The sequence below is a fragment of the Schistocerca serialis genome, chromosome 8, assembly GCF_023864345.2.
Source record: "Schistocerca serialis cubense isolate TAMUIC-IGC-003099 chromosome 8, iqSchSeri2.2, whole genome shotgun sequence".
NCBI classification, from domain to species: Eukaryota; Metazoa; Arthropoda; class Insecta; order Orthoptera; family Acrididae; genus Schistocerca; species Schistocerca serialis.
In genome coordinates, this window is record NC_064645.1 from 470,132,371 (window position 1) to 470,145,502 (window position 13,132).

Sequence of the window (13,132 nt, forward strand, 5' to 3'; positions counted from 1 at the left end):
ATGAACTTTCTTTCTTATTCTTCAGGGAATAGAATGTTAATGAATTTACTTCAAGCACAATCATGGACAGTACTTTGTGAGGTTGTTCTCAAGTTGATGGGCACAATGTAACTAAAATTAGCAATGGTCTTTCAGATCATGGTGCATTGATAGTAATACTTGAACTGAATCAAGGCAGAGCCATATCGTTAAGCACTAAACAAAAGATTTAAGAGCTGAGTGCACCTACAATACAGACATTTGAATCTAATCTCAAAGGCAAACTTAGCAAGAAGTCTACAATACAAATGACTTGATCAGTAAATATACATTTCATCAAATATTTATCAGTTGCTTTAATAACTAAAAATTGCAGGTATGTATGCAGTAATAATAAGAAACCAATTTGGATAACTAATGTCATTAGAATATCACGTAAGATGGAGTGGAGGCTGTATCATAATATGAAGGAAAGAATAGCCCGGTTACAAAATTTCACAGCTGATAATACTGGAAAGTGCTAAAGAATGTCATCAGACAGGCTAAAGCAATGCATTAAAGCATGAGAATAAAAACTTTGCACAAGTTCTGCTGCACACCTGGTGGACTAACACTCCTGAAATAAAGGTACTGGTAGAAGTGATACTGTTAGGAGGGTCTTAAGTCATGTCTTGATATGTCAAGTCAGAAGAGTATTTTACACAAAAGGCAAGGTTCTGGGTTCGAGTCTCAGTCGGACAAACAGTTCAGAGTCATTCAGTCTGCAAGTAATAGCAATTTGCTTTATATGTGTATAGAGGTAGGGGATAGATAGATAGATAGATAGAGAGAGCAGTTATAAAGGTTTTATAAATGGTATGTGTTATTTTATAAACAGATTTTATTTTAAGAATCTTTTTAAAGGTGAGGCACATAATTCATATGTTTTTTGTTATTCACACACTTCATGGTATACAACTTTCATTAATTTTATTGCCACAAACATATAATACTATGGAGAGTGAAACAGAATTTTTTTTTTTCCACTCAGCAGACAGCTTAAACCAAAGGTGACTAGAAGATCTGTGTTAAATAAACCTCCCTTCATGTAGCTTATAAAATTATTTTATGGTACATAGTATGTTGTACAGTTAACAAATATCACAAATAATGTCAAAAATAAGGTGCACAGTGCCAAGTAAAATAATCAGTTTTAAAAAGCAATGTCACAAAAATAGGGATGTAGAAAATGCCGGTGGCTACAAACGAACTAAAATAAACTTTTCCCAGTTTCTTCCTGTGGAAAACAACCACTGTGGATCACAAGTTAATAATACTAACAAGATTTTTAGGCTTAAGTCAAATAACAATAAAGGAATACATATTTTCTATTACAATACATTGCATGTTACATATTAGTATAATCTTTCTTAAACAAAAATGTTTGATGTAGCTAATATGCAACAAAAGAACCAGCCTGAGAATAAGTCAACTTTATGTCACAGGAACATAGTTCTCCATATTAATGCAACCGTGAAACATCTGTGATCACAGATCAGAAAAAAATAGGTGGCTCCATTTTTGACATTTCTCTTAACTGTCATGTAGATATAAAATTTCAAGCTACCAACTGTTTATATTTACACAAACTCTTTAAAGGATTAATTTATTCACAAATGATCAAGAGATCAGATCCACAGCCACCTAAGTAAAAAATCCTACCTAGCAAAACTAATTCAGTCTGAATTCTGATTTTTTTCTCTTCATTACAAAGGAACTTGGAGCTTAATCACAAACAAACACTGATAATAAACTGTTTGCATATTTTACTTAAAAGGCACTGGTATCCGATTTTAACATCCACATAAAAACTGGTATCCAGCTGTCCCAGCTCATGTTCCAGTAATAAACACCAGCAAATGACTTCAAAAAAGCACAACATTAACAGTATGCTACGTCCTGGAAGCAATACTACTATTCTGTTAAAAAGGAGTGGAATCTGGACAGCACTAATCTGTATTAATAAATAATTAACTTTGCAGAAATGTGATTTGTACATAACTCTGCTTTTAAACTAATATAGTTGTGTAAAAATATTTATTTGAAGACAAATTTTATGTTAATGCACTATTATTTGTGCTACTTTAACAATGTGATGAAAGTAGTACTCTCTCAACACAGCCACTGGCATCTTCTGTACACAGTCTCGGGCAGTGACTCGCATGACCACAGATAACTTGCACACTGAGGTCTGAACATCCGCTGTCCCTCTTCCCAATCACATAACACTCGACAACTGCACAGGAAGCTCTTACACATTATACTTCCAAGTACGTATACTGCTGTTTTCACTGCATTTTCGAAACCTCGAACTTTGTTGTCATGATTTCCTGGAGGGACGAAAAAAGTAAATGTTATTAAGTTACTTTTCTGAATTATATCTGTTTAAGAAGCTAAATAAACAATTATTTAAGAATATAATAATGAAATCTGTTTTGAGATTTTGAACACAAACACTGAAATAATAACGGTTTTATCACACTATAAAGTGACAAATAAATCGAAAGTAAGTATATTTTATCAGCAAACATTGGAAACTCCAGGTTGGAATAACATCGATATAAGGAAAAAAACTGCTATCTGTGGCAGCTTGGACCAGAATGCAGATGGTGATCATGTAAGCATGAGGTGTTGCTTGCTTGTGTGAATGAATTCTGATTTTGTGTGTGTGTGTGTTGTGTGTGTGTGTGTGTGTGTGTGTGTGTGTGTGTGTGTGTGTGTGTTTTTACTTTTATGAAGGTCAGGCCAAAAGCTAATATGTAAGTGTCTTTTAGTTTTGGCTGTCTGCAACGTGTCATCTTTACAGTAAGTAGCAATCTATCTTTTCCTTATATTGTTATATTTTATCACCATTAGCAGTAATTTGTGTTGTATGTTACAATGCATGGTCATTAATGATATGTGACTTTAGAAGTTATGAACTTCACATTAACAAGGCACTAGTGACTAGTGGGTCTGTCATAATTTTTCTTTCCTTTTCACACAAGTTTCCACTTTTGGCTACTTAAAACCAGTCCTGTATTTCTTTTTTCTTGCCTACCTGCCATACCCAAAGCTCTCAGGTATCCGTACTCAAGTTTATATAAAAGCCACAGTAGTCTATTCCTGAACTGACTATACCTGCCTACCTGTAATATCCAACCTTTCCATATTCCTTGTGAAATTCTCCACAGTTTTATTTTCTAGTGGTTTAATTTCATACTGGTTATACTGATCCATCCTGAAACATGTCCCACGAGTCTGCATTTCCATTTTCACAGTCATTTAACACATCATCCTCTCACAGCTGGTTACAATGTTTCCACAACAAGCTCTTCTCCTTTTGCTTACTACCATCTCCAACTGACTGATGCTGTCTTTTTTTCTAAATTCAATCCAAGACAGTAATCACTTTCCTTAGCAACTTTATATAGGTTTTGTCCCATTGTCATTAGACACTTTCCTTCTCACTATGAATGCAACATTCCCGAACATAAACATTCCCCACTTCCCCATACAATACTACCTTCCCCAGTGTAGTCCTCACAGCAAACATACCTGATCTGCAGTGTTTCTTCTTTCAAAGAGAAACCTACAAACAAATCTGCAGAACTGTTTGGGTACCAGCAATGCATCTCCTTCTGCCTAATAGTTTATGAGAGGTGTGAGTAGGACTCATGCTTTGAGGGTTCCATACAAACCTATTTATGTATAAAGGGTGGCCAGAAACATCTGAAAAGCGTGTAACAATGTTGCAGGGTAGGTTGTGCTGAAAAATAATTCTTAAGGAAAAAATTCGATACATTGTGCCATTTCCGAGCTAATGCAATAAAGATAGCCAATTAGGTCATTGTGTGCACAAATTCAAGCCACCTGTTACATACAATTAGTGTCCTCTCATAGCGAAGATGATAGTACACGAGACTGCTCAGCCTTCGGGCTTGGGTTCGATCCTTACTACTGCAGCATATCCTATTTTGTATCGCTCACTTGTTGAGTTTTAGGAAACCAAAAGAAGGTAGCCTCTGGCAGGCCACCTGAATTTACACACATAACAACCTGACTGGCTAACTTCAGTGCTAATTAACTCTGAAACAGTGCAGTGTACTGAATGTTTTTCTTAACAGTTATTTCTCAGCACAAACTACCCTGCAACACCCTTAAAACCTTTCCAGCCTGTTTCTGACTGCTTTCTATTAGTCACCACTTTGGTGAGTTGGGTGTCCCTAACCTATCCCCATTATCCAACTGGAGGAAGGGGACCCACAGTTTAATGTGGAATCCAAACCATGTATTGTTTCTGGTGCCTCCTCGCATCACTGAGGGGTGAAGGCTAGGATAAAACGAAGACTGAAAAATCTGTGGTCAGACCAAGATATGATCCAGAGACATCTCGATTTCCAGGCATGTGCTTTACCGCTAGAACACCAGGTCCAACATGTGTATAGGGAAGTTCATCTATAGGTTTTGACGAGTAAGTTCAAAGTATGTGACATAAATAATCATATCTTTTGATTGCACTGGCTTGAAGCTTGCCCCCCCCCTCCCCCCCCCCCCCCCCCATGGAGGGCAAAAGGAAGGCCACAGATGAGGTGGAAGGATGACAACTGGAATATGGATGCAATGGGCCTGAGAAAAGGAGAGTGGACCACGAAAGCCAGGAACAGAAATGATTGGTGGCGAAACATAACAAATGCATATGGTCTCCCAGGCCCCAAAGCGACAACTGAGAATAATACACTGAGCAGTCTAAGCAGAGAGATAATCCCATTATCCCCTAACTGTATCTTGTAGATCCATATACTGAACAAATTCAGCACCTATGGTCGTGAACTGTGTGTGATTGTCAGAGTTTTGGAGAAGGTGAGGTGTATTCCAGCTATGAAATGAACACAACGACCATCTCTTCAACACGATTATTCTATATGTGCAACTGATGACTGTGGTGTGCAATAGTAGCCTAAAAATTTGTAGTTTTATCATATTATGATGGGTGTTGCATATTCAAAAGAATATTACTGAAAGGTACTGTGGCGACAAAAACTTATGCTCATATACATCGCCACCACAGAAATGGGAGTACAGTCTTTTACAATGTCTCAAACGATGTGAGATGAAGCTATGTATCTGAGAGGTGTGAGAACTGGATCCAACTGCTGATTAGCATATAATAGAAATTGATTACAGCAATACATAATGGTATGCAATTACTCTATGATAACTGACTATATGTACTGCGATGAAAATCATTGTTATTACTGCTCTCTTTCATTTTAAATATGGAATCAGCACTAGGGAGCCTTCTCTGCAATGATCTGATTTGAGGAAATCACAGATGCCATACGGATATATAAACTGCACTCCTCAAATCTCTGTCCAAGTATGTTGATTTATTTTTTCTATGCTGTCTGTAAATCACTTCACCTCATTTTCTCACTCAGGGACTGATCCACCTCAAAATGCATCAGTGAGCAGTTACACTATTAACCTCCATCCTCTTGAAATTAGAAAGACAGAAGAAGACATAACTTACCTCATCTGAATCCAAGATAGGTAATGCACTGTAAAGAAGAGAAAGAATCATTTTAGCTCCAATATACAAACATAATTAACATAGAGTATTTAATATGGCTTATTCACTATTGAAAAATTATGCTATAGGTACAAAAAATAAACTTTATCCTCATGATAAGTAACACATACGTGTCAGGCACAGATGATGGGATGTTTTCTTCAACCCATTTCAGGTCATCTTCCTGCAAGAAAAATATAAAACATGACTTTAAAAAATTGGAGAAAAATATAGTATGTGAGTCAAGTATAAGGTTGCAAAGCCACCACTAAATTCTAAAATGTGATAGTCCTTGCACAAACGATCAAAGAACAGTCACAACATACAACTTTGTGTTAGACATGCATTGCTGATGCTCAATACTTCAGCTTTGTAACTGTAATAATCTTTGAGCTGATTTGCCTTTGTTGTTGTTGTTGTTGTTGTTGTTGTTGTGGTCTTCAGTCCAGAGACTGGTTCAGATACTCTATACTGAGCAAGTTTCTTGATCTCCAAGTAACTAAGTACTGCAACCTACATCCTTCTGAATCTGCTTAGTGTAATCTCTTGGTTTCCTTCTATGATTTTTACCCACCACACTGCCCCTCCAATACTAAATTGGTGATCCCTTGATGCCTCAGAATATGTCCTACCATCCAGTCCCTTCTTCTGGTCAAGTTGTACCACAAATTCCTCTTCTCCCCAATTCTACTCAGTACCTCCTCATTAGTTATGTGATCTACCAATCTAATCTTCAGCATTCGTCTGTGGCACCACATTTCGAAAGCTTCTATTCTCTTCTTGCCTAAACTATTTATCATCCATCTTTCACTTCCATTCGTGGCTACACTCCATACAAAGACTTTCAGAAAAGACTTCCTGACACTTAAATCTATACTTGATGTTAACAAATTTCTCTTCTTAAGAAATGCTTTCCTTGCCATTGCCAGTCTACATTTTATATCCTCTCTACTTCGATCATCATCAGTTATTTTGCTCCCAAAATAACAAAACTCATCTACTACTTTTAAGTGTCTCATTTCCTAATCTAATTCCCTCAGCATCACCTGATTTAATTTGACTACATTTCATTATACTCATTCTGCTTTTGTTGATGTTCATCTTATATCCTCTTTTCAAGACACTGTCCATTCCGTTCAACTGCTCTCCCAGGTACTTTGCTGTCTCTGACAGAATTACAATGTCATCGGCAAACCTCAAAGTTTTTATTTAGCCTTTCGCTCCCTGTACTTTAGCCCTGTCACCTTCAGAATTTGAAAGAGAGTATTCCAGTCAACAATGTCAAAAGCCTTCCCCAAGTCTACAAATGCTATAAATGTAGGTTTGCCTTTCCTTTATCTATCTTCTAAGATAATTCATAGGGTCAGTGTTTCAACATTTCTACAAACTGATCTTCCCTGAGATGGGCTTCTATCAGTTTTGTAAAGAATTCGAGTTAGTATTTTGCCGTTGTGACTCATTAAACTGATAGTTTGGTAATTTTCACACCTGTCGACACCTGCTTACTTTGGGATTGAAAATGGTAAGAGATCTGTCTGGGCTGGCTCTCCCAAGGCTATCAGTAGTTTTAATGGAATGTTGTTTACTCCCGGTGCCTTGTTTCGACTATCTGAGCTCCTGATATTCATATAAGTGGTTTTCTTTTCTCCAAAGGTCTCTTTAATTTTCCTGTAGGCAGTATCTATCTTACCCCTAGTGATACACGCTTCTACATCCTTACATTTGTCCTCTAGCCATCCCTGCTTCGCCATTTTGCACTTCCTGATGATCATCTCATTTTTGAGACATTTGTATTCCTTTTTGCCAGCTTCATTTACTGCATTTTTATACTTTCTCATTTCATCAATTAAATTCAATATCTCATCTGACATCTAAGGACTTCTACTAGACCTCGCCTTTTTACCTACTTGATCCTCTGATGCCTTCACTCTTTCATCTCTCAAAGCTACCCATTCTTCTACTATATTTTTTTCCTCCATTCTTCTTAATCATTCCCCAATGCTCTCTCTGAAACACTCTACAAGCTCTGGTTCTTTCAGTTTATCCAGGTCCCATCTCCTTAAATTCCCACCTTTTTGCAGTTTCTTGGGTTTTAATCTACAGTTCATAACCAATAGATTGTGGTCCACATCTCCCCCCAATTTAAGACCTGGCTCCTAAATCTCTGTCTTACCATTATATAATCTATCTGAAACCTTTCCATGTTTCCAAGCCTCTTCTTCATATAAAACCTTACTTCATGATTCTTAAACCAAGTGTTAGCGATGATTAAGTTTTCTCTGTACAAAATTCTACCAGGCAGCTTCCTCTTTCATCCCTTACCCATATCCCATATTCACCTACTACTTTTCCTTTTTCTCCTATCGAATTCCAGTCTCCCATGACCATCTCCCTTCATTAACTGAATAATTTCTTCTATTTCATCATGTATTTCTTCAAAATCTTCATCTGCGGAGAGCTAGTTAGCTTATAAACTTGTACTACTGTGGTAAGTGTGGATTGGTTTGGGGGGATTAAAGGGACCAGACAGCTGCGGTCATCGGTCCCTTGGTAAGTGTGGACTTCATGTCTATCTCGGCTACAATAATGCGTTCACTATGCTGTTCATAGTAATTTACTTGCACTCCTATTTTTTTATTTATTATTAAAACTACTACTGCGTTACCCTAATTTGATTTTGTATTTATAACCCTGTATTCACCTGACCAGAAATCTTGTTCCTCCGGCCACCGAACTTCACTAATTCCCACTATATCTAACTTTAACCTTTTCATTTTCCTTTTTAAATTTGCTAATCTTCCTACCCAATTAAGGGAGCTGATATTCCATGCTCCAACCCGTAAAACACCAGTCTTCCTGGTAATGTCATCCTGAGCAGTCCCCGCCCGGAGATCTGAATGGAAGACTATTTTACCTCTGGAATACTTTACCCAAGAGGACGCCATCATCATTTAACCATACAGTAAAGCTGCATGCCCTTGGGAAAAATCACACCTGTAGTTTCCCCTTGCTTCCAGCCATTTGAAGTACCAGCACAGCAGGGCCATTTTGGTTAATGTTACAAGGCGAGATCAGTCAATCATCCAGACTCTTACCCCTGCAGCTACTGAAAAGGCCTGCTGTCCCTCTTCACGAACCACACATTTGTGTGGCCCCCTCCATTGTGGTTGCATCTACGGTATGGCTACCTGTATGGCTAAGGCACACAAGCCTACGCACCAACGGCAAGATCCATGGTTCGTGGGGGGGGATTTGTCCTTACTCTAACAAATACACTAAACTGTGTTGTTGAAGACATGGGTATGATACATAAATAATGGTGCTGTGTATCAAATTTCGTCTCTGAATCCAACTCAAGACTTTTAGTTAGAAAGATGTAAAATGAGAGTCCCAAGAAATGAATAGTAGAATAAAAGCAAATGCATTGTTACATAGCTAAGATACTTTTAACACACATAAAGTACAGCACTTACAAAAGCTAACAAAATGCAAACTGTATCAAAACTAAAATGCAAGATTGTGAATCCTCTGTTAAACATGGTTTCTAATTTACAATACTATTTGCAGTGGTTAGTTGAGAATGGCTATGTGAGCCAAAGAGACAATTGTATAACTCACAAACAGCAGAACATTCACAGTTTTTTAAATCTCCAATCAAACTATGAAAATATTATAATACATAGTGATGAAAGAAGCAATGAAAATGGAAAAGGATTAAGTTCCACAGAAAGTCGATAATTTGGTTCCATTAGAAAATGTATTGCCATGCATGTACAACATGTAAAAACTTAGCAAATCATTAATTTCATTCAATGGTGAGACATTTTTAATTTCACTACATATGGTGGTTGATTGGTTTCATGTTCCATAGACCATTTATACGACTAGTCATAATGTAGAATGAGTCATTTTACATTCATTCAACATTACACGTTCATATGTAAATCTGGCTACTGTTGACTATTTAAAAGTGTTTTTTTTATGTATTTTTATTTATTTAGTTTTTACATTTCAGATGGGGATTATTAACTGCTAGCACCATCTTTTACATGAACAGAAATTCTTCTTCAGAATGGAAGGAGTTATCAAGGAGAAGCTTCAACTTGTTTTCAAATTTAACATTATTGTCCAGCAGAGATTTTACATCACTGGGTAAGCAATCAAAAATTATAGTTACAGCATTTGAGAAACAATAGTGGGTGTTAAGACCAAGACTTGGGGAACCCCATCGTGATTTCTCACCCATTTATATTGGCTGAATTACTGAGTACAGCTTTCTGCATTCTTTCGATTAGATACATCACCATCCATTGGTTAACTGTACGACCAATTCCATAAAACATGAGTTTATTTAGGAGAATGTTATGATACATGCAGTTAAATGCCCTAAGTCACAGAAAATACCAAACAGTGGCATTATTTAATGGTTGCAAAATTTTGAAAGTGAACTTGTAAATGACACTCCCGCTGAGCATCTCTTATGAAGTCCAAGTTGTGATTTAATGAGAGTGATATTGTTGCTCAGGTGGGATGCCATTCTGGAATACATCACCATTTCGGAAAATGTTTATTAGTGAACTGAGTCAAGCAGTTATTAACATCTATCCTATTACCATTTTTACAGACAGACTTAACAATAACATATTACAATATCTTTGGAAAAATGCTCTGAGTTAATGCTGAATTACAGATTTCAGAAGGGACAAAGCTTATCACGTGAGAACAAGTGTTTAGTACCCCATTGGAAATACCACCAGACAGATAAAATTTACTTTTGAGAGAATGCACAATTTTCTCAATTTCACTAGGAGATGGTAAAACATTTGTTTAATCGAATTTTATGAGAATTGCTTTTCCAACATACTGCTTTGATTTTTCTCTTCAACTGCTTGCCCTGTGTTTTCTACTACATTGGAAAAAATGAGTTTTAAACATACTTTCTACCTATGACTGAGCATTTGCAGCCCTTCTACTTACATCAATAGTGATGTTGTCCAGTTCTGTAGCCTGTTGTCCTGTCTATCATAATTATTAATTTCTAATGTGATGTTCCTTGACTTTTAACAATTTTTCTTAGTAATTTTGAGTACTTTTTTTAGTGTGCAATATTGGAGAATCTTTACTTGTTCTTGCAAACAGGTAATTTCCCTTTTCCTTTCACCAACTGCTTCAATCCCTCTTGTGATCTATGGTTTTTTAGATGGCTGATAAATTTCCTTTCTGACTAACTTAAGAGGAAACCTGTTTTCAAATAATGATACGAACTTATCATGGAATAGATTAAACTTTACAATAGCATTTGGTTTGGTTTACTACAAACTTCATCCCATGCCAACTCTTGTAAACTATCCTTAAAAATATTTGTCCTGGAGTGCTCAGTTATTAAAATGGCCCTGAGCACTATGGGACTTAACTTCTGAGGTCATCAGTCCCCTAGAACTTAAAAAGAACTACTTAAACCTAACTAACCTAAGGACATCACACACATCCATGTCCGAGGCAGGATTTAAACCTGCGACTGTAGCGGTCGCGCGGTTCCAGACTGTAGCGCCTAGAACCACTCGGCCACCCCAGCCGACTGCTCAGTTATTCTAATTGATTTCCAATGAGGGGAATGTGTACTGTACGGCACTATCTTATTTATCCCAATTATGGGATGGTAAGGGAGTTCATTTGTTAAAAGGTATAGAGTTATTTTCTTGCTTTGAGCTTTGTCAAAGGAAACATTATCAATTACAGTCCTGCTATCTTAATTGACCTATACTGGAAGGTTAATGAGATGAAATTGTAGGATCCAAATAATGTTTCCAGATCGTTTTTCCCATTAATCCTTTAGAAAATCTACATTGAAACACCGCAATTGACTACTTGTTGCCGCATGACAGATAGCACAGTAAGGAATCTACATGTCAAACAGTTCAAAATTTCCCAGTGGAAATCTAAACAGTTACAATTAAAATAAACTGTTTTTTGGTATTCATTTAGAAGCACACACTTCTATGTGCTGATCACTACAGAATCTGCTTCTGTAAATGTTTCTGAACTTGTTTTTTCTGTTTGTATAAGAGACAACTCCTTTTCCTGTATTAGTTCTACATGAGTACGATGCTAACATGTAATCTTGTGCTTTTAACAACACTAACCATGCAGGTATATTATGCTCACGTAGGCACGGTATGTCTACCTTTTCAGACTCCTCTATAAATTTACCAACTAGACAAGAAACACTTCTACCTTATTACTCAATCATCTACCTTATTACTCAATCATCTAGTACTCAGACAAGAGAAGCTAATCTCACTTTTCCCTATGTTATTGAGCTTTCTGCAGAGCTCTTCTGTTTTATTTCTTACACAGTTATCAACAAACTGTCAGTATTCACACAGCCAGTTGATGATATTGTTATCAGGCCAAAGACTGGTTTGGTGTAGCTCTCAACAATAGTTTGTCTTGTAGAGGATATAACTCACACCATTAGTTCTTTGCCATATAAAATACTGCTTAGGGAATAATATGCAAGATATTACAACACAATGACTAACAAGTCAGAAGTAAAAAGAAGGCAAGCATACCAGAGTTGCATCAGGATTTGTAAAGAGTGCCACACCTATTAAGTATGGTACAATTAGGAAATTGAGCTAGTCTCAAGATCTCCTAATCAAATGCAGGCAGCCCGCAGAAAAGTTCTGGAAGGAGGGGGGGGGGGGGGGGGGGGGGAGTAAAAAATCAGTATCTTATACAAACAACATTTCAGCGAAAACAATTTTTGAAAATACAATGTTATTGGATAGATAAAAAAAAATCTACTCACCAAGTGGTGGCAGGAGAACACACAAAAGGTATCAAAATTTTCAAGTTTTTGGAACCAGTGGTCCCTTCATCTGCCAGAAGAGTTGAAGGGGTAGGAAAAGGGGTGAAGGAAAAGGACTAGTGAGGTGTAGAAAATAGTAAGTCTCCTCTGGACTGGGGTCCTGGGGGACTTTCCTGAACTCTCCTCATTTCTTACATCTCACCAATCCTTTTCCTTCGTCCCTCTTCCTACTTCGTCAACTCGTGTTCCAGAAGAAGGAGCCACTGGCTTCAAAAACTCGTATATTTCAAAACCAATATATGTGTGATCTGCTGCTGCCGCCTGGTAAGTAGATGGATGATGGAGCAAAATGCAGGCCTGTATTTAACCCTTTCAGTGCCAAATACAATCTAATCGGATCGCGCGGGTACGCACGAAAAGTGCCAGGTATGATCTAATCGTACTGCCATTTTCACACACTTTACTTTCAAACTAAGGCACAGATCGTGGTATATCGATATCGGGAAGACAAACGAAGGTCAAAAGATAGTCGTCAAGTACTTCATTCGATTGTCGATGCCAATAATTGATATTTTCGAGTTTCAAACACAAGGTTGTTTTACATTCATTTCGAAGGCAATATGGGGCACTGCTTCACATTTTCGGAATTGCCAGGCCCCAAACATGTACCAATAAATGCTACATCAATTGATTTTTTTAACTTGTTTCCCCAGCCCCAGTGCAACTGTTGACAATAATGGCAATGGAAACAA

At 37.2% G+C, this 13,132-nt stretch overlaps 2 protein-coding genes across 3 annotated transcripts in view; one reads left to right on the forward strand and one right to left on the reverse strand.

Annotated features, from left to right (window-relative positions):
• Nucleotides 1-13,132, forward strand: part of LOC126416331 (uncharacterized) — a 68,354-nt gene that overhangs the window by 6,941 nt on the left and 48,281 nt on the right. For both annotated transcript variants that reach the window (XM_050083996.1, XM_050083995.1), the window contains exon 3: nucleotides 9,585-9,721. In XM_050083996.1, coding sequence (XP_049939953.1) covers nucleotides 9,585-9,721 — 137 coding nt within the window. The remainder of the gene's footprint in view (nucleotides 1-9,584; nucleotides 9,722-13,132) is intronic.
• Nucleotides 923-13,132, reverse strand: part of LOC126416330 (transmembrane protein 87A) — a 70,769-nt gene continuing 58,559 nt past the window's right edge. Inside the window, exons 14-16 of the mRNA XM_050083994.1 lie at nucleotides 5,701-5,753; nucleotides 5,531-5,558; nucleotides 923-2,348 (exon numbers count right to left, since the gene is read on the reverse strand). Coding sequence (XP_049939951.1) covers nucleotides 2,307-2,348; nucleotides 5,531-5,558; nucleotides 5,701-5,753 — 123 coding nt within the window. The 3' untranslated portion in view covers nucleotides 923-2,306. The remainder of the gene's footprint in view (nucleotides 2,349-5,530; nucleotides 5,559-5,700; nucleotides 5,754-13,132) is intronic.